The sequence below is a fragment of the Impatiens glandulifera genome, chromosome 4 (assembly GCF_907164915.1).
Source record: "Impatiens glandulifera chromosome 4, dImpGla2.1, whole genome shotgun sequence".
NCBI classification, from domain to species: Eukaryota; Viridiplantae; Streptophyta; class Magnoliopsida; order Ericales; family Balsaminaceae; genus Impatiens; species Impatiens glandulifera.
In genome coordinates, this window is record NC_061865.1 from 36063989 (window position 1) to 36086954 (window position 22966).

The 22966-nt window shown below is 39.9% G+C and overlaps 1 protein-coding gene across 1 annotated transcript; it reads right to left on the reverse strand.

Moving 5' to 3' along the window:
- Positions 1-4145: 4145 nt before the first annotated feature.
- On the reverse strand, positions 4146-4526 carry LOC124935072 (uncharacterized mitochondrial protein AtMg00810-like). Its single transcript, XM_047475534.1, has one exon. It carries the CDS (start codon positions 4524-4526, stop codon positions 4146-4148), a length of 381 nt encoding a protein of 126 aa, XP_047331490.1.
- Positions 4527-22966: the final 18440 nt, after the last annotated feature.

Sequence of the window (22966 nt, forward strand, 5' to 3'; positions counted from 1 at the left end):
CGGGTCAAAGTTTAACTGGCACGCTTTGGAGATAAGAAATAATGCTCGGCCCTTTGAATATGCTTCCACAAAGGCGCTTCGTCTGAGGGCTTCGGAGACAGACTTGGTTTTAGTGATAGAGAAGATTGCCTCTTCCAGGTCTCGTAGTTTCGACCACTTCTTATCTTCTGCTAAATCTGGGAACACCTCACTAAAGCTCATTCCCAATCTGAGATTTACCCAAGAGTTGAATAAATCGATTTTTACCTTAGCGTCAACTTCATCCTGTTCAAGTATTAGTTAGATGGATGTTTGTGCCTCTAGAGTGACATCAAGAGGCGATTCAGGGGCTGGAGAAGCGATACCTTTGCCTTCCTCAACAACTTCAACTCGTTTAGGTTTTGGAACTGGTTCTCTAAGCTCAAGCTTCCTTGTTGTTCTCATTTCAGCAAAAGAGGAGAAAGACATTAGAAGAGTTTCAACCGGAACTCATTTTATGGCATTTTCATTTGGAGTAGGCACATTGTGCAAAATTCCATGTGGAAATGAACCGCCATCACAACCGTCGTATTAGCAATAGTCAAGAAGGCCATAAATGTTGTTGGAATCTCCTGTTGAGTGACTAGAGCATTATCAGTCTAACCGGTTGCAGCAACTTCAGGCTGGTCGGTTTGGACAACATCGGACCAGTCAGTTTGAGAAGTAAGTAACCGATCGGTTTGGAGACCCTCATCTAACCGGTCGGTTTGAGAGTCCTCCAGCCGCCCGGTTTCAAGAATATCAGACCGATCGGTAGCAGCGGTTTTCATAGTCTTGGTTTTAATATCGATAACTATCGATTGAACCTCTAAAGCTGCATGCTCAATCGGAGTATTAGTAGAAACTGCACTTTCCGTCGGTACAAAGGAAGCATTAAATAGAGGGGGAGTAGGAATATTTACCTTAGGTCGAGTTCTCTTTCAAGATGAGGTAATTTCACCGGTTTCTCCAGGTCCGGTTCTTGCAACACTTTTGGTACTCGTAGTGGACTCAACTCCGGATTTGTGTCTTTTACTAGTAGTAGCGCGAGTAGACGTGTTTATACATTTTGAGCCGCCCATTGACTTTCCACCTGCCGATTTCGCACCGGCAGTTTTTCCACCACTTAATTGTTGACCGGAAGTCTCGGATTTAGACTCCTTAGCTTTATTTGTCCTAATAATGTATCGACCAATAGTAATAGAAGACATGATCTTTTTAGGGTTTAACGAAGTACCTAGACCGGTAGGCACATACAGATGCTTAAGTATCCAACCTATCTGCACTGAAAAACCGAGACTTCTTTTGGTGAGGAGAGACACCATTTCGCTTAGAGTATTTAATAGAACGAATCCCCAGTTGATTCTATCGCCCCTAATTATAGCACTCATCATGTCGAACTTAGATTGGGTGGTTCTATCATAATTTCCGCCTCTTCCCTAGAGCTTTAACAACAATGTCACAGAGAATGTGATATTCACATTTTAGGTCTTTCTTCTTTCCACTGCAACTCACCGGGACTTCGCAATCGGAGAGGATGAATTGCATTGTAGATATTACACCGGGAGACATTGCCTTAGAGAAGTCCCGACCCTTTGTCGGAAGCTGCATAACCTTGGCGAACAACGCTTCAGTAATAGTGAACTCCACACCTTTTACCTTGGAATATATAGCATCATCGACTATATTCGCTGATTTGAAGAACGCCCATACCACTACATCGTAGAAAATAAAAGGTCCTTCCAAAAACTTTGCAAGGCTGGAGACTTCGATAGATCCGAACATCGTTATCATCTCCGGTGTTCCAGATTTGAAGACGGACTCGAAGTCAACCTGCTTAATATTGTGAAATAATGCATTATCCTTAGCCATATCAGTAGTTTTAGAAAAGCAGAAGAAGATGAAGAGTATTTCTTAGAGAGAAGGCAGGGTGAAAGAGAAATTTAGGGTTTGCAGGAGATCGTGAACCCAAAATTACGGCATGCACTTCGTTTATATAAGGATATGACAAAATATTTTCAAAACCGTAAAGCATAAAAACTAAACCGTCACTTTTAATAGCAAGTATTCCCAAACGCTATTAAAAGAGGAAAAATGGCGCCATTTTAAAAAGGATATATTTTCAAGAAAGATGCATTATGTTTTAATATTTAATCATTAATGTTTTATAACGGTCGTAACTTAAAAACTTAATATAAATGCAAAAATTACTTAATAGAAAATATATTCATTAAGATAATTTTAAATAACCGATTATCATCAAGAATATTTTCCAATCTTTACTTCACAATATTAGAAAAATTAAAACCAAAATCTAATGACTTGGTGACCCTGGGAGCATTTCTTTCTTAGCCCTTGCTGTTTCAATCCTATCAATCCAGCTATAGATTTTGTCTTTGGTCAAGACATGGGAAGATTTCGAACTAGTTCCATGTCTAATGTAGGCATCGATATCGAAGAAGACGTTGCCAAGTTGAGAGACATAACCGGTCAATATTTTTAGGGAAGAAATCATTCTCTTCAAGTTGTCAAAGATGACCTTTGACCAATTGATCGGAATGACTTTAGTTATGGAAATCATCATTTCAAACATCTTTTTGGAATAGATGTGTGTGTATTCTTTTTCCAGAATGGACTTGAGAATGATGTCGTTGAGGATTTGAAATTTGGTTTTTAGAGAAGACTTAACCCCATGGGTTGCAACACGAGCAGAAGTGTTTGAGAAGAGATGTGACCTTTCGTAGACGATGTCATTTGGAAAGGGAGGGAAATCGGAGAACCCTTCCATAGAAAGGTCGAAGGAATGAGCCATGTCTTTTTCGTAAAGAGCGAATTCTTTTCCTGCCAGTTCTGAAAGGATAGTTGAATCATTAATTACCCTTGCGTTTTCAAAAAATTCGAAAATGATGTCTTCGTGAATCACATGTGATCCTTCGAGAAATTTTCTTAAGCCTGAGTTTTCTAGAGATCTCAACATGGAGATGAATTCTTCATCCTCGATAGATAAGACATAGTCGAAGTCGATGATGAGGATATTACGAGCAAAAACCGGGTCCATTTCTAGATTTTTGAAGAAATAAGAAGATTTTTTGAACATTACAGTAAATAAAATAACCGTTACAAGTATGTTAGTCATCTGTTTGAACGTTGAGAAACACAAATCTTCACGTTATTTGAGGTTTGACTGTTTGATTTCTGAGAGGGAATATATTCAGACAGATAATGACAAAACTAGACAGCTGTCCCATTTTGATTCGAAGATGAAATTACTGAAATTTTCATGTAAATAAGCAAAGAAACTGTCTGCATATCCTGAGTTTAAGGGGTTAGTTATTTAAGTTTGAGGAAAGACCGCTTCCGCTTAAAACATAAATTTAACCGAGCGATATTTGTTTAATCTTATAAATAACCGTTCGACTTAACTTCCAGTTTTCTTAAGCTGTTCGGTTTTATCTATAGTTATTTCGGTAGAATGATCTGGTCGATTTTAAAAGGAGAAAACCGTATGGTTTATCTGTCTAATCATTTTATTTTCCCTCTAAATTTATATAAACAAACATTTTATCAAGTCATGTAATGAAAACATGTTTGAGAAGCGACATCTTCTTCCTATATTCATGCATGGTATTTTTATGAAATCAATTTCACATTAGTAATTTTTGAGAAGCAATGGCTTCTCCCATAGTGCATGCCCAGTTTTGTATAAAAACATATGCAATAAGAATATTTTTGAAAAAGAAGGAGGTTCTCCATAAGTGCATGCCAATTTTTAGAAATGTTTAGTTAATGTCTGTAATACCAAAAATATTTTTAAAGTAAGAAAACTTAGTCTCTTGGAGTGGCTTGGTGAAAATATCAACCACTTGTTGATCAGTTGATACATATTCTAGCCGAATATGATTCTATGCCACATGATCTCGGATGAACTGGTGCCTTATGTCTATATGCTTGGTCCTTGAGTGTAACACCTTATTATAGGTTTTGGAAATGGCGCTGGTATTGTCACATAAGATTAGGGATTCTTTAGCCTGGATATCGAAATCTTTTAACTGTTGTTTGATCCACAGAAGCTGAGCGAAGCAACTTCTAGCCGCAAGATACTCTTCTTCGACTATTGATGTTGCAATGGAGGTCTGCTTCTTGCTATACTAGGAGACAAGACGGTCACCAAGAAATTGACATATTCCGCTGGTACTCTTCCTGTCCACATTACAACCTGCATAATCTTCATCAGAGTAGCTTATCAAATTGAAACTGGAATCCTTCAGATACCACAGTCTCATATTTTGAGTGCCCTTAAGATATTTCAAAATTCTTTTAGCAGCTACATAGTGAGATTGTTTAGGATTATCCTGAAATCTCCCACAAACACCAATGATGAAAAGGATGTCTTGCCTGCTTGCTATTAGATAGAGCAAAGAACGGATGATCCCATGATAGGCAATGATGTCAACACTTTGACCATCTTCATCTTTGTCAAGCTTCATCGAGGAAGTCATAGGTGTTGAGGCAGCAGAACAACTCTCCATGCCAAATTTCTTTAACAACTCCTTTGTGTACTTGGCTTGTTTGATGAAGGTGCCTCCTTGTTAACGAATTTGAAGGCCTAAGAAGAAGCTTAACCCCCCCATCATGCTCATTTCAAATTTATCTGTCATCATCTTAGAAAATCTCTCACAAAGATTAGGGTTAGTTGACCCAAAAATAATGTCAAAAATATATATTTGTACGAGTAAGATATGATAGTCCTTTTCAATCTTGAACAACGTTTTCTCAATAGATTCTATAGTAAAGTCATGATCAAATAGGAACTTAGTAAGAGTATCATACCATGCTCTAGGAGCTTGTTTAAGACCATAAAATGCTTTATCTAATATAAAAACATGACTTATCAAGGCAGGATTTTTAAAATTGGGAAGTTGCTCAACATAGACCTCCTCATTTATTATTTCGTTAAGAAAGGCACTATTAACGTGCATTTGAAAACCCTTGAAGTTTTTGAAAGCGGCAAATACTAAAAAGATTTGAATGGCCTCAAGTCTAGCGATAGGAGTAAATGACTCCTCGAAGTCAATGCATTCCTCCTGTTTATATCCTTGGGCCACTAGTCTAGCTTTGTTCCTCGTGACCAAACCATCTTCATTTAGTTTGTTTCGAATGACCCATCTGGTTCCAAAGACAAATTGATTAGTTGGTCTTAGAACCATATGCAATACTTTGTTTCTTTCAAATTGGTTTAGTTCCTCTTTCATTGCAAGAATCCAATCTGAATCTAGCAGTGCTTTATTAACATTCTTAGGTTCAAACTGTGAGATGAAGGTAGAATTTGCGAATTCATCTAATGATTGATGTCTGATTTTAAGAGGTGCAGAAGGGTCACCTATTATTAGCTCGAGAGGATGATTTCTGTTCGATCTGAAGTTTGGTCCCGAAACATTTTATGACCGACCGGTTATTTGATCAAGATTTGATAAAATGGATGGTTGATCAGAGTCTGACCGACCGGTTTGCTCAAAGTTATCCAGACTATCAACAGTCTATTGAGGTGCGATCTGATCTTGTTGAGTTTCAACATTCTCATCCGTCTGGTCAGAAGCAATGTTTCGCAGCACATGAACTTCATCTTTTCTATCAGATTGGAGATTGACATCCTCCATTCTGTTAGACAAATCAATGGATATAGAAGTGTTACTTTCGACAGATTCATCAAACATAATATGGGATGATTCTTCAACATTTAGAGTTCTAATATTGTATACTCTATAAGCTTTACTGACTGCAGAATATCCTAACATAATACCAACATCAGATTTGGTATCAAAAGTGGTCAGATTTGTTAGGATCGGGATCGCCAAAGGAGACTGGGGTCTCACAAAGGTGAACGCTTACACACACGCCGATTGATAATAACTATGTTTGAGGTTAATACCGGTCTCTATTCTTCACAAGTTGTCAAAAACTCTTGAACCTAGTTCAAGCGCGTAAGTGTTTGTTTCAACTTGAAGCAACAAGTAATCAGTTTAGAAAACAACAAGGGAAAGAGAACACACCACATGATTTATGGATGTTCGGAGATAAACTCCTACGTCACCTCTTCTTCTCAAACCTTTGAGAAGAATATTTTCTAGAATATTTAGACTGTTTACAATGCTTACGTCGAACACCCGAAGCTTAATAACTGCTCGTTTTCGACCTCTCAATAGCTCACTCTATTGAACAGAAACATATTTTGTCAACTTACAATACTCACCACTCACGCAGAATAGATGAAATTGTAATACACACGAGTAAGGTTCTAACACTTTTGAAGATTAAATGGCTTGTCAGACAGATAACTCAAGAGGATTGTGAACTCAGTTGTAGAAAGATATTCAAGGTTGTCAAAAGGTGCTCAATCCGGTTGAACTTTGTTCTCTTAAATAGAAATATGACAAACAGTCATATTCTTCTTCTTCAACGGATATATTTTCTTCTTAGTACTCCTTTCTTGATCGTGATTGGTTGAAGTTCAAGGTAGTACAGTAGATGAGATATGCTTTGATCTTATTTTTACTCTAATGATAAGTCAACATGGCATTAATTGGATTAATGATTTCCGGGGAGCAATCAACATACAGTTTTGTCTTTTAATGATTTGGCTGTCTGGAATAATGTGGCACACAACTGCTCCCAATTGATTTCATCAGACTTGCACCAAAATGGCAATTAAGATTAATTTGGCAGACATCTGCTACCAAGAAGTCTTTCATCAGAGTTGCACCAAAGTGGCAATAAGACAGTCTAGAAGCGTGAAGACTACTCTTTGCATTTACTGAAAGCGTTTTTCATAGAACTAATGTGGAAACTACTAGCTGCACCTTGTATAAGACTATTTTGACATATTACCAGTGCGCTTCTTGAAATAAAAACCGAGCATACTACCGTTGGATATATGCTACCAAATATATAACCGATATAGAGGAACTACCGATTCCGCATATAATAAGACCGAAGTAAGGATACTACTAGTTCCATTTTATTTATAGAACCGAACGGATACCCGGACATTCTACCGGCTTCGTTTCTTTTATAAAACCAAAGATACTACCGATTAGACTACCAATTGGTCTATCGGTTACGCTTCTTATGAATTACTGAAGATGCTACCGATCAGTCTACTAATTGGTCAACCGATTGCGCTTCTTATGAATAACCGAACAGATAACCGGTCAGACTACCAGTTGCACCGTCTTTTATAAAGCCGAAGATGCTACCGATCAGTCTACCGGTTGGACTACCGGTTCCGCTTCTTTATATCGGTTTGCTGATTTTTGCAGCCGTCTTTAATGGAAAACTGAACAGTTTTAATTTCCGGTTTTCTTTATCCTGCACAAAATTAACTTGATTAAGTTTTTTTAATACCGAACTCCTCAAGGTAAGAAGGTAAAGTCCTATTAGTGAACTCAGTACCCCTATCACTTCTAATTTTATTAACACTTACTGATTTTTCGTTTTGTACTCTTTTAAGTATCTTAATTAAATTAGGAGTAGCTTGATCTTTAGTAGCTAATAAAACAACATAAGTAAACTTAGAGTAGTCATCAATAATTACTAAGGTATATTACATGCCTCCTAAACTAGTTATTTTAACTGTACCGAAGAGATCCATATGTAAAAGTTCTAAGCATCTTTTTGATTGAATATTACCTTTACTTTTAAAAGTTGAATTGATCTGTTTTCCCATCTGACAAGAAGAACATATTTTATCTTTGAAAAACTTCAAATTAGGAATGCCTTCAACTAGCTCTTTAGTACATATAGAGTTAATAGTCTTAAAGTTTAAATGATTTAGTCTCTTATGCCAAAGTCAGTTTTGATTATTCTTAACTATCATGCAAATATGATTAAGTGATTTATTTTTCCAGTTAACCTTATACATGTTACCTATCCTATGCCCTGTCAACAGTGTACTTCCCTGTTGATCCTTAACTAAGCATACTTGATTATGAAATTCAACATTATATCCTATAGCAAACATTTGACTTATACTAAGGAAGTTATAACATAAGTTTTCAATGAGTAGTACGTTATTTATGGTGAGATTACCATGGATAATCTTACCCTTGTCCATAGTCTTACTCTTGGAGTTATCACCGAATGTGATTCTTGATCCAGATTCCTTCATAGTGTTGGTAAGAAGCTTGCTATTTATGGTCATATGCCTTGAGCAACCACTATCCAAGTACCATTCTGAGCAGTAAATAAGACTCGAGCAGTAAATAAGACTCGATCATATTGTGGTGTGTAATATTCCATTAGTGAATATCCTTCTCACTGTTTGAGAAGAAGGGGTGACGTAGGAGAGTTTGATTCGAACATCCATAAAATTCTGTCTCGTGTTCTTCATTATTTTACAGCTATACTATCAACCTAACCGAATCATTAATCACTCCAACCGAACCAAATTATCACCTTATTAATCCAACTGAATTACCTCAGTCCAACCGATTTCTCTAATCTACCTTCTTTAACCGAATCGTGTGTGTTGCTTCAAGTTGAACAGACACTTCCGCCCTTGAACTCGTTTAAAGAGTTTGTGACACCTTGTGTGGTGTTAAGAACGGTTCTAATCTTTAACCGGATTAATGCCAATTGGTGTGTGTGTTGTGTAAGTGATTAACCTTTAGCCGGACCCCGGTCCACTATCGACAATCCCGATCCTAACAAACTCATTTTCAACAAACTGTTGAGAGTTCAGACATCGTGGAGTCACCTGTTTGATGACCAATCCCTTTGGATCCAACTTCAGATGGAAAAAAAATCATCTACCAGAATTGATCATCGGAAATCCCTTCTCTACTCGAAGGACAAGACGTTAATTGATGGATGTAATGGTCAATTCTACATTTATTTCTCAGATTGAACCCAAGAAAATTGGTGAAGTAGTGGTTGATCCAGATTGGATCAATGCCATGCAGTTGGAGCTAAACCAATTTGTGAGAAATAAAGTGTGGCATCTAACTCCTAGACTGACTGATCAGTCAGTCATAAGAACAAGATGGGTCTTTAAAAACAATCTTAGTGAAGATGGCTTGGTTAATAGAAACAAAGCTCGTTTAGTTGCTCAAAGATACAAACAAGAGGAGGGTATCGAATTTGATGAGTCTTTTGCACCTGTAGCAAGACTCGAGGCAATTAGAATCTTCCTAGCGTATGCATCGTTTAAGAATTTTAAAGTCTTTCAAATGGATGTGAAAATTGAATTCTTAAATGGAAAATTAAATGAAGATGTCTATGTTGAGCAACCCCCTCGTTTTGTCGATCATACTTTACCAAATCATGTTTATAAACTTGACAAAGCTTTGTATGGTCTGAAACAAGCTCCTAGAGCTTGGTATGACACTTTGACTGAATTTCTGTTTGATCATGACTTTGTTATAGAACTTGGACAAAGATGAAGGTGGCCAAAGTATAGATGTCACAACATATAGAGGTCTAATTGGGTCATTTCTCTATGTTACCGCTAGTAGACCTAATATCCAATTTGTTGTTGGTGTTTGTGGAAGATTTCAGGCTAATCCTAAACTCTCTCACTTTACTACTGCTAAACGCATTCTGAAGTATTTAAAAGGAACTCAAAATGTGGGACTATGGTATCCGAAGGAATCCAGTTTCAATTTAACTTGTTTCTTAGATGCAGATTACGCAGGATGCAAAATTGATAGAAAGAGCACGAGTGGAACTTTCCATTTCCTTGGAGATTGTCTTATCTCATGGTTTAGTAAAAAGCAGACGTCGGTTGCCACGTCTACAGCTGAAGCAGAGTATCTTGCTGCTTACAGTTGTTGTTCTCAGCTTTTGTGGGTTCAATAACAGCTTAGGGATTATGGGATTGAGGCTGGAAAATCTCCAATTTTATGCGACAACACAAGTGCTATTGCAATCACATACAATCCAGTTCTGCATTCTCGGACAAAGCATATCGAAATCAGGTATCACTTTATCCGAGAGCATGTCAATCAGAAGAAGATTCGTCTAGAATACATCTCAATAGATCAACAAACTGTAGACATATTCAAGAAGCCTCTACCCGAAGCTAAGTTTTCTCATTTTTGAAACATTTAAGGACTTGTTGATCTTGATTGATGGTGTTATGTGCATAAATTGAGGGGGAATATGTTGTTCAAACGTAACTGGACAAACAAGAAGACATAGGTCTTAATACGTCCAATGGACTAAAAGTTTAAGAAGCATAACTACTTAGACGTATGTCTACTCAAGAAGCTTTATCTTCTTTCGGGAACTCATGTCTTGGTTTTTAACCTGCGCGGTTAGACGTATACGTCTAATAGACGTTAGACGTTTTGATGACAAGAGAAGTGGAAGGTCACGTCTAACCAAACACACGTTCAGAACGTGGTGTTTATGCGTAATTAGAAGTCTAAGTCTAATAGACATTAGACGTTTATAAGACAAACTTGATTAGACGACAACGGCTAATAGACGGATTTCCCAATTAGAAGTGAAGAACGTGAAAAGTAAAATAAACGTCTAACTACTTGTGTACTTAGACTTTTCATCTTTTGGCTATCTGGACAACTGTCATCTGCATATGTATCTGTCTATGTACTTTTTTCCGCCAAAAATAAACCAGTCACTTCTCAATGAATTGAAGACAGGTGTCTATCAATTTGTCAAAAGTGACTAAAATTTCTGATTATTTTCTTCTATACGTCTAATATTAATTGTGAAGTTTCATGATTAATATTAATTGATAGGTGTGTTCCTTGGGAATAGGAATCTGAGATTTTTGACGGTTGAAATGATTATTAACATTTACTAATATACGTTAGCTTTATGATATTTAATGAATGGAGTCACTCAAATGGTTGAGTACTCCTAAATTCGTGTCTCTCTCTCTAGAATTCGAATCGTCAAACTCTTGTGCTCGCTTGATCATCTTGCCAAAATGACTTTCTTCCCTACAAAATCCCTGATAGTAGATTTTAAATCGATCTCTACTCTGACTAATCCTGGAATGGTTCAAATGTTTGAATCATTGAAAGCCACTGGATTGAAGAGATTCATTCGCCCTCAATGCATTTATCACGAACAAGTCGTTCATGAGTTTTTCTAAACATTTAGGTTTTACAACAACAAATACATCTATGCGGATATTCTTGGTAGAATGACCTGCTTCGATGAAGAAACATTCGGCCTGTTCTTCAGACTCCCAACCGAAAGAATCCATGAGTTTCCTTTTTCCTCTAACGAGATTCTGTCTGAAATGATGAATGTCTTTTCATATGAAATCTTCGAAGGAGAAACCCTTCCTCTTGAGTATCACGGGAAGAGTAACTGCCTGAAAGTTGAGTATGCCCTACTCAACGATATCATCTCGAAATTCCTCCTTGCAAAAGACTCCTCCTACATCTATTGTACGAAGGTCATTGAAATAATGGTGGCCATAACAAGAGGTGTAGCCATGAACTAGACAAAATTCCTTTTCAACAACCTGGTCAGAATGATCTTCGCCCGGAAGAAGATCTTAGGGTATGGCGGTCCTCTTTGCGCTTTCCTTTGCCGTATTCTTGATGAACCTGGTCATGGGTTCCATTCCTCTTCCAAAATCTTGAACAGCGAGACGGTTTTCGCTTATGTTCTTAAGGTGAACAAGCTTAGATCGAAGAAGAGAAACAGGGATGAGCTTAACTCGGCTCTAACCTTAGCCCTAGAGTCAGATATTGATTTTCTTCTTAGATGATGTTAAAAAGGGGGAAGAGAGAAAGGAGGACAATAATTTTTTTTGGGTTGTCTTAAATTTATTTCGTTTTGTTGTTTTTGAAAGATGTTTATGTATTTTTCTTTTGAAAAACATTCTTGACTTTGCTTGATTTTGCTGTTATCTGATTATGGTTGTTATTTGATTATGGTATTTATTGCATTACTTATTTGATGGATGCTTATTTTGTTACCTATGCAAAGTTTTAACATCATTATCAAAAAGGGAAAAATTGTTGGGTCAAATTATTTTGACTACGTGTCAAAGTATTTTGACTATTGGAATTTAGATGATGAGTGTGTATAAAACTTAATTTAAGTCGTCCAATCGTTTTTGGTGCAGGTGTATCGAAATCAGGTTATATTGAACTAAGTCAAAATGATGTTCATTATACTGATTGGTCATTAGATGCAATGAGTTAGACGTGCAGTCTAACGGATACGTAGTTAGACTGCACGTGTAGTCTAACGGATACGTAGTTAGATGTACAGTCTAACAGATACGTAGTTAGACGTGCAGTCTAATAGATACGTAGTTAGACGTGCAGTCTAACAGATACATAGTTAGACGTACAGTCTAACAGACGTAGTTAGACGTGCAGTCTAATAGATACGTAGATAGACGTGCAGTGTAATAGATACATAGTTAGACGTGTAGTATAACGGATACGTAGTTAGACGTGCAGTCTAACAGATACGTAGTTAGATGTGCAGTCTAACCTATGAGAGTTAGACGTACAGTCTAACTCCTTCAGATTAGTTTGAAGGGATGCGTAATTAGACGTGCAATCTAACGTATGAGAGTTAGACATGTATTCTAACTCCTTCAGATTATTCTGAAGGGATGCGTAGTTAGACATGCAGTCTAACGTATGAGAGTTAGACGTGCAGTCTAATTCCTTCAGATTAGTCTGAAGGGAACCGTAATTAGACGTGTCGTCTAATCCCATTAGACCAGGTGGTGTAATGGATCATGCTATTAGACTTGGGCGTCTAATTTCATTAGACGAGGTCGTCTAAGTGAAATACGTTTAATGCCATGCTTAAGCAGTTGCTTGAAGCTAACACCCGTTTACCCATGATCAACTAGCTGTATGCTACTCTTGCTCCACTTTCCAGTGAAGATCAGTACGACAGCCAGTTAAAACAATTGATTAATGCCACGTAAGAAAATTTTCTTCCCAATACTTGTTTTTGCATGAATATCCTAGAAGAATGTTTTGCGCACTACCAGTTTGGTACAGCCATGATCCTGGTGCTCAGAGTCTGATGTGTACTATGGAGGCGTTCCAATGGAAGTGTTAGATAAATTCATACCGGTTCAAATAAACCTAACTTAAACAAACTTCCTATGCAGGAACAAGGAACCGGACCGGATAAACAGAAGAGAACCAACTGAAGAAACCGAACCGGTCAAGCTACCAAACCGATCAAGAGTATTCGGTACGTGACCGCACAGAGGAAGGATCGGCCAAAGCTCAAAACCGGAATCATCATACAGCCGATCAATCCACAAGGCAATCATAACCGGAAGAAGTCCGGTTACTTTACTATCAGAAGACATTCGGCCAAGTCAAGTGGCCAACCTAGGCCAAGTCAAGAGGCCGACTAGTACAAGAAGACACTTTGGGTATCTGTTGAGAATGATACCAAAGGAACAGACTGAATACTTCCATATCCATGCAAGTCTGAGGAAAGACTGTAGGCTGCAAAAAAACAGTACTACCGGATCCTTCTACTTCGGGATAAGCCAGAAAGGAAATCTTCAAAGTACAGACAACTGTCCAAGCAGACAGTGCCTACATTGAGTAAAAGACAAATCCAACAGGTTCGCTTTACAGACCGGCAGGTCTGAAACAGGATGCCAGGTCTGAGATTGACCGTCAGGTCTGAGGAGAAGACCGCAGGTCTGAGACACTGAATCACTGCATCTCTGATCAGCCAATCAGATTCAAGGCTTCGAAATATGACCGTTGGCATATTTCACCTATAAAAGGAGGCAGTTGCAGAAGAGTAAATGCGGGACAAACATTGAGAAAAACGCAGTTACTAAGAGTTATCAAGCGGGACATTAAGTGAGAAAAGTGAAGCGTTGAAAGCATTTACTACAAGTGATAACAGTGTGGTATTCTAAGAAAGCCTAAGTGCTAAATTCTAAGTGTGTGTTACAATTTCGGTGTGAATTGTAAGAGTGTTATCGAGCAGGAAATAAGTCTCGATCGGATTGTATTTGTATTCCTTAGTGAATATCCTTCTCGCGGCTTCGAGAGGAAGGGGTGACGTAGGAGTTTTATCTCCGAACATCCATAAAATCTGTTGTGTTATTTACTTTCTGTTGGCTTCATTACATAACCAACTAATTTATCCATAACGCTCCAAACCGAATCTCTACTTACCATACCGAATATCCAGATAACCAAAACCGACCCACCATTCTTCAAATCTCCATCATCCGAAACCGACTTCGCCTATCATACACGTGTACCGCTTCAACCTGAAAGCAAACCTCTTCCGTGCTTGAACCTAGTTCAAGGGTTTGTGACAGGTTGTGTAGTATTGAAACCCCGGTGTTAATCTCTAACCGGATTAACCACCACCCTACGAGTGAGAACCGCTAACCGGTCCAACCCCCGGTCCACCAGCGGCGACCTAGATCCTAACAATTGGTATCAGAGGTTTGGACCGCAGCCAAGTGTTCACCAAGGAAATCATCGACTCGTTCTACGATCGGGTTGAAGAAAGGAGGAACCGTTAAATCACTCCTTCTTGCATCCGGTCATTTTGCTTCACGCACCGGATGTATTACTGCTCAACTCAAAAATTCGATCATATCAACTTCATCCATGTTCACTTCGGTTCTATTTATGCTTTTCATTTCTGTATGACATGTTTCGGCTTTATCCCTACTATGTTCGGTCTTTATCTAATCATTATGTGTTAAATGCATTTAATGTGATAATCCCGATTAATGCAATTAACAAAGATAACTCCCAACCACCCGCATATTTAATTTCCAACTAATCTGGTTGCTTTCCAACGAACACTTACCTCGGGCTTTGCAAACCGCCGCTTCCCCATGCACCTTGAAAAGGAAAAGATTCTCTTCCTTAATAAGACAAAACTGACCATCAATGCACATATTTTCCCTCCAAAACCGATCCTATATAAGGAGACATCCTCCTCTTGCTTCATCACATCCAAAGGTACAAAATCACTTTCCCCTCTTGAATTCCGTTTCTCTCTCTCAATACCGAAATCATGCCGAGCAGAACTCTGGGAAATTTTCTATGCATCGATTTCGACTCGTGCACGGACATAAGGGATTGTAATGCTAAGATGAGAATCATGTATGACTCCCTTGTTCAAACCGGTCTTCAACCGTTTCTTGAAGAGGCCGGTCCCATCCTTCTAGATGATGTCAAGGCCTTCTTTCGAAGCGCCTGCATCAGAGGGAAGTACATCGTCTCGACTGTCCGAGACCACACATTCTGGATTGACGAGGATGAATTTTCTTCACTCTTCGATCTACCCGCTGAAGGCTTTTCTGACTTCCCGGCTGTTCAGGACCTTGCGGGATTTGAAACCGCACTCTACCTGTCGGCCACTCCTCTTCCAGTGGAACGGTTTGGGCCAAAATCCCAACTTGCCAGTCACGGTCAGCTCTTGCTCGAAATTGTGACCAGGTCAATACTGTGTCAATCACCCAATCAAAGGTATTCCAAGAATACCTACAATATTATGACCAACATTCTTCGCGAATCGGCCATTAACTGGTCATCGGTCATCTGGGAAAATTTGAAGGATATGGTGCTGACCAAGAAGGGTCTCGGGTATGCACCGCACATCAGCAAGCTGATCCTTGGGTATCGACCAGAGTTTGGACCGGGCACACCGGCTTCCTCTTCGAACATTCTCAACTGTGTTTCGGCAAGAGAACGACTCTGGAGAATGCCTGTTGAATAGGCTATATTTTTCGTTGTCTCTATATGCTTATTCATGTACCGAATCTTATAATCGGTTTTCTTCTTCTAATATTTCCTGAATCTCATTATCATTTCAGTTTAAATAACCGAGTCCTCTTAAATTCCTTGAACACTCACCTGTAGAACTGGAGGCCGACTGCTTTCTACATATAACCGCTTACTTGACCGGTTTATAAAATCTGCTTAAAACTGTTAAACACCGATCAATCAAAATATCTGAAACACTTTTAGAAACCGATCTGCCATTCGGTCTCAAAGAAAAGATTGCGTCAGCGATGACATAGACAAACTTTTGGAGGGAAATCTCCCGCCCAAAGATGCCGCCCACCGCTTCGTACGTAACCGCCCATGGTTTGCGTCCTTTCGTTTTGGAGGGAAAACTCCCGCCCATTCATGATGGGACGGTTTGGCTTCCAAACCGTGCCTATAAAAGGGGGCCTTCGTCATATTTTTCATTTTCACACAAATTCACTTTCTCTCTCTAAGCTACTAAATCCTTCGAAGCCGATTTCTCTCATTCTCAAACTATTCAAACATGGGCCGTGATGCGGTATTGTTCAAACTATACTCTCAAGTGAACTTTGAAGAGATTCGGCAAAATGGAACAACCGAGGCAAAAGAAGTAATTGACCGACTGATTAAAACCGGTCTGGGATACTTTCTGGAGGGACCTCACGTAATCTACAAGGACGCAGTTGAAGAGTTCTTCAGAACCGCAACCATCTCCTACGATAGAATCCTCGCAACGGTTTGCGGTTCCCAAGTTGAGATCACCGAAGCCGTGGTGGCCGAGAGTCTGCGTCTCCCAACTACCGGCATGGACGCAACAGCAGAGATGGACGATGATATCTTTAAGATGGCTTGCCGTCGTTTATCAGCAACCAACGAGCCGGTCACCACATCCGGAAAGAAATAGATGTTGAAACCGGAGCTTATCCCGGCATGTGACGTCTTTGCCAGGGCGATACTGGCAAGAGGAGGAAATTTCAGCAATCTGACCAGAGACAAAATCAAAATGATTTTTCGTCTGATGGAGGGAACAGAGGTGAACTGGGCAAGATCGGTCTTCAGCAATCTCTTGGACATGGTAAGACCGGACTCAGACAGGTCGTGGGGGTACGCCGTACAACTCGGCAAGATCTTCTTACATTTGAACATCAACGTCGGTCCCGGTGTTGGGATAATAAAACGTAGCATCATCCGATCAAGGCATTTTCTTCCAAGAAAGCAGTCGGCCTCCAGTTCTACAGGTGGCCGAAAGAAGAAAGCCGCAAAGAAAAATACCCCGGCAAAAGCAAGCACCGGAGGGAAGAGAAAAGAAAAGGTAATTTTCGAAGAACCACCTCAAGAAACAGAGGATGAGGAGTGGGACGATGAGGAAGCCGACACAGAGGGAACCGAAAATAGAACGGACCATGACGATGATCTTTCGGCTCGAAGTCCGAACGATGCCGAACATAGCATCAATCCTGAGACCACCGAGGGTGAGGACGGGGTTGACACAGGTGCCAATGATGAAGGCCTCAGCAGGGAAGAAGCCGATGAAGCCGAGGCCGAAAGATTAGCACAGAATATCTTTTCCGGTATCAACAAGCGGGACGAGGACGTCATAGGTTTATATCTGGAGTGGCATGAATACCGGTTTGATACAAAGTATAAAGACATCCTATCAGACCTCTCGCAAGAAAACTGCATCGCCAGACTGGAGGAAGTCGAGAAGATGATCTTAAGCCTCACAAAATCCAATACCATTCATGAGGTACAATGCCGAACTTGCCTACTGATACCGAGAAGTCATCTTCGACAGATAAGAAGGCGTATCAGAAAGATTAAGGAAGAATATGCCGAAGGGGGATCGGTGTCTACGGTAGCACCGCTAGTTTTGGAAAAGCTTGAAAAGGGCAAACTGGAAATTCGGCAGGAAATAGAGCGGCTGGAAGCCATATGCAATCAGAAAGAAGTACCGGTATATACCGCTCCAGTCATCGAAGAATTTCCAATTGACTGGACAACAACCTCAAGAGAGGACACTGAGACACCGAGGGACATTGAGACACCTCTGCCAGAAAATGATGAGGTACCGACTTCGAAGTCTGTTGAGGTCCAAACTTTAGAGGATGTCGAGGTACCGATCCTGGAAAATGCGGCATTGAACTTGGAGGATGCGGTTACATTGGAACCTCCTAATGAGAATGCTGCACTGATGGACTCCGGTGAGAGAGCCGATCCTGATACGACCGAGCAGTCCCCTCCCACTCCACCACCGGAAGCCACCGTTTTAGTTCCTCCTAAGGAATGGATTGAAGACCGGCTCCAAGAGTTTGAAGCATCCGTTTCGGGACGGATTGGTGAGCAACTTAAGAAATTTGAAGCGTCCACATCGGGGCAGATTGAAGACCGGCTTCAGAAACTTGAGGCATCAATACCGGAGCAGATTGATGACCGCATACTTGAACACAACGTCTCTAAGCTTCAACCGCTCAAGGATAGATGCGAGAACATTTTCGATACGGCTATGAAGTTCGCCGATGTGACAAAACAGGTTGTGGATCAACATCAAACACGCCTGGAGCAACTCAGCACCGGACTATGGGAAGAGGCCGGTGAGCGAGAAAACTGTGCTCATCATATTGTAGCTCTGGAGGATCTCACTTCGAAATTAAAGAAGGATTTCGAGCAGGTCGACCAGACAATTGACCGAGTCTCGGTGCTGGAAAATTCAAATAAGACTCTCGTGTCCGAGGTAAAGGCACTTACAGAGCAGATAGCCGAAATCCTGAAAGCTAAGGAAGTCGCGGATGCCGCGGCTATAGAGGCCGACGCTCTGGTTGCTAAGAGAGTCCAGGAAAGGCTGGACGCCGAAGTCAACAGAGACAAAGAGGCGCCGCGAGCGACTCCGCTGACCGAGGAAGAAGTAGAGGCCGAGAGAATAAGAAGGGCTGAGATCATGTATCCAGGGTATGCTGAGCAAATAGCAAGACAAGCTGCGGATGATGCCGAACGGCTGGAGAGACAAAAACGTGGGCTGGAAGAGTTCTCCGAAGCAAACAAGAAGAAAAAGAAAGTGGCCTCCTCTGCTTCAGCACCGGTCGCCTCCGCCTCAGCACCAAAGAAAAGAAAGAAGCCGGCTCCTAAGAAAGTTCGGATTGTGGAGATGCTCAATACAATTTCTGACCCGGTCGAGACGGGTACTTCGCAGCAAGACGACCAAGTCGAGGATGAATTCGAAGAACAGCTGCGGTACCGATCTAAAAGACCACGACACTCCACGCAACCGCAAACGCCACCGCAACCGAAGAGAAAGAAGAGTGCCTACGAATTCACGGACTCAGAATAGGGACTATCCTTCTTTTTCTTACTTACCTTAGTATTTTTGCTTAGTCTTTTCCGGTTATCTATGAATATATAAAGTTGTTTTTGAATACCGGCCTTATTTTGCATTTCTATATGATTTTGATAATTTTAAATAAAATAATCAAAAAGGGAGAAATTGTTAGATAAAAGATAGAGATTCTTCCAAAACTCCTCCCCCAAAATTTTTCGAAAAATTCTCTAAGTCTTTTTCAAAATCGGCCAAACAAAACAACCGGCCTACGGTTGCAAACTTACATAATTTTGATAATTTTAAATAAAATAATCAAAAAGGGAGAAATTGTTAGATAAATTCATACCGGTTCAAATAAACCTAACTTAAACAAACTTCCTATGCAGGAACAAGGAACCGGACCGGATAAACAGAAGAGAACCAACTGAAGAAACCGAACCGGTCAAGCTACCAAACCGATCAAGAGTATTCGGTACGTGACCGCACAGAGGAAGGATCGGCCAAAGCTCAAAACCGGAATCATCATACAGCCGATCAATCCACAAGGCAATCATAACCGGAAGAAGTCCGGTTACTTTACTATCAGAAGACATTCGGCCAAGTCAAGTGGCCAACCTAGGCCAAGTCAAGAGGCCGACTAGTACAAGAAGACACTTTGGGTATCTGTTGAGAATGATACCAAAGGAACAGACTGAATACTTCCATATCCATGCAAGTCTGAGGAAAGACTGTAGGCTGCAAAAAAACAGTACTACCGGATCCTTCTACTTCGGGATAAGCCAGAAAGGAAATCTTCAAAGTACAGACAACTGTCCAAGCAGACAGTGCCTACATTGAGTAAAAGACAAATCCAGCAGGTTCGCTTTACAGACCGGCAGGTCTGAAACAGGATGCCAGGTCTGAGATTGACCGTCAGGTCTGAGGAGAAGACCGCAGGTCTGAGACACTGAATCACTGCATCTCTGATCAGCCAATCAGATTCAAGGCTTCGAAATATGACCGTTGGCATATTTCACCTATAAAAGGAGGCAGTTGCAGAAGAGTAAATGCGGGACAAACATTGAGAAAAACGCAGTTACTAAGAGTTATCAAGCAGGACATTAAGTGAGAAAAGTGAAGCGTTGAAAGCATTTACTACAAGTGATAACAGTGTGGTATTCTAAGAAAGCCTAAGTGCTAAATTCTAAGTGTGTGTTACAATTTCGGTGTGAATTGTAAGAGTGTTATCGAGCAGGAAATAAGTCTCGATCGGATTGTATTTGTATTCCTTAGTGAATATCCTTCTCGCGGCTTCGAGAGGAAGGGGTGACGTAGGAGTTTTATCTCCGAACATCCATAAAATCTGTTGTGTTATTTACTTTCTGTTGGCTTCATTACATAACCAACTAATTTATCCATAACGCTCCAAACCGAATCTCTACTTACCATACCGAATATCCAGATAACCGAAACCGACCCACCATTCTTCAAATCTCCATCATCCGAAACCGACTTCGCCTATCATACACGTGTACCGCTTCAACCTGAAAGCAAACCTCTTCCGCGCTTGAACCTAGTTCAAGGGTTTGTGACAGGTTGTGTAGTATTGAAACCCCGGTGTTAATCTCTAACCGGATTAACCACCACCCTACGAGTGAGAACCGCTAACCGGTCCAACCCCCGGTCCACCAGCGGCGACCTAGATCCTAACAGGAAGCTCGCCACATATCATTATGGAAGATTCGACTGTTAGTACATGTTCCCTATTTAAAGATCTTCAAGGACAACGGAAGAATTGCTGGAAACTACTGTTGAACACAATTGCTGAATACTGAAATATACGCATACGAGAGATCCACTGAATTTACAATCTTAAGAACTGCTTTCTTGTTTTACCGTGTCTTTATCAAGAGAGAGTAATAATCAAAGCATTGTTTTAGCTGAGTGATATACTTCATCATATTATAAGTTGAACAGAGTATGTTCTGTTCAATAGTGAGCTAAACGTGCGAATGTATTTGATTCAAAGAAATTTATAGTGAATCCTTCCGGTGGTTGGAAGAAGGGGTGGCGTTGAAGAGTTTGCTCCGAACATCCATAAACAAACTGCTGTGTCATTTACATTCTGTCATCTTCTCATTCTTGGTTCTTAGCTTCCAACCTGAGCAAACGTTTCCACACTTGAATCGTTCAAGAGTTTGCAAGGGTTTGTGTAGAATAGAAAGTGATTTAAATCATTAACAGGATTTCTATCTAACCATTTTCCCAAAGCCGTCATCAATAGCCAGACCCTCTTCTCTATTGATTACGCCGATCCTATCAAACTACATTTCCCATTAGACTGCCAAGTCTAATGGAGTTAAACAATAATGTCTAACTACGTATCTGTTAGACTTGCACGTCTAACTACGTATCTGTTAGACTTGCACGTCGAACTACGTATCTGTTAGACTGGCACATCTAACTACGTATCTGTTAGACTGGCACGTCTAACTACGTATCTGTTAGATTGACATTTTTAACTATGTATCTAATAGACTTGTACGTCTAACTATATATCTGTTAGACTTGCACGTCTAACTACGTATCTGTTAGACTTGCATGTCTAACTACGTATCTGTTAGATTGACACGTCTAACTACGTATCTGTTAGACTGGCATGTCTAACTTTGTATATGTTACACGACCACGTCTAACTACGTATCTGTTAGACTTGCACATCTAACTACGTATATGTTAGACTTGTACGTCTAACTACGTATCTGTTAGACTGACACGTCTAACTACGTATCTATTAGACAGACACGTCTAACTACGTATCTGTTGGACTGACACGTCTAACTACGTATCTGTTAGACTGACACGTCTCACTACGTATCTGTTAGACTGACACGTCTAACTATGAGCACGTCTAATTAGCCTGTTTAGACCACGCCTAAGTTAGCCAATTCTGATGCACATGCACATAAACAATTAGACGACTTAGATTCCTTTATTTAATCATAATAAAGTTTTAATCACATGTAATTAAAATAAAGTTGGCATAGAATAGACTTATTCTCTTAATTATTTCAATTAAAATAATTTGACCTAGCAATTTCCCCCTTTTTGATTATTTAAGTTAAATGATCAAAATCAGATGAGTTCATTTTATCTAGAAAACTTTTCCATTTTAATGATGTTAACACTTAAAAAAAATCATTAAAGAGATTAGACACAATCGATAAGCATCATAGCAGTAATAAAATATCATATATTCATTCAAAATATTTGGGGAAATAAACAACACAATCGAAAATTTCCCAAGAACAAAAAGATTGAGCTCTTTTCTTATCCATTTCTATCCTTAGTTCCCCCTGGGCTTAATGCCACTTCTTTTACTTTCTCCCTTTTTAATATTATCGAAAAACGGATTCCTAATATGCTCTTTCAGCCAAAAAGACTGCTCGATTTCTTCTCTTCAACTTGAGCGTACCTACCTAGAGAATATAGTCAAGAACCTTTTGATTGTTTAAGACTTTGGACGGATTGAAATGAACACTGTGTCCAGCTTCAGAGAGAAGACAACAAAGGAACATACTGGGAGGAGCATCATACCCATAATGTTTATTTGGAGAGGATATCATCTTCACCAAATTATTGAAAATAAATTTCGACCAATTGATGACTACACCCTTTGTGATGGCCACCATTATTTCAAAGAATTTATTGTAGTAGATGTAGGATGATTCCTTGGCAAGAAGAGATTTTGAAATGATGTCGTTAAGTAAGACGAACTCAACTTTTAGACAGGAACTCTTTCCATGAGAGGCAACAGGGAAGAGGTGCCCTTCAAAGGATTGGTCTGAGAAAACGATTTTCATCTCAAACAGGATTTCATCGGAGGAAGAAGAGAGCGAATGTTTCCTCACTGACGCAAACA

What these genes read in the sequence shown, in the direction of transcription:
- LOC124935072 (XM_047475534.1), bottom strand. Translation starts at nt 4,526, where the DNA reads ATGGAGAGTTGTTCTGCTGCCTCAACACCTATGACTTCCTCGATGAAG.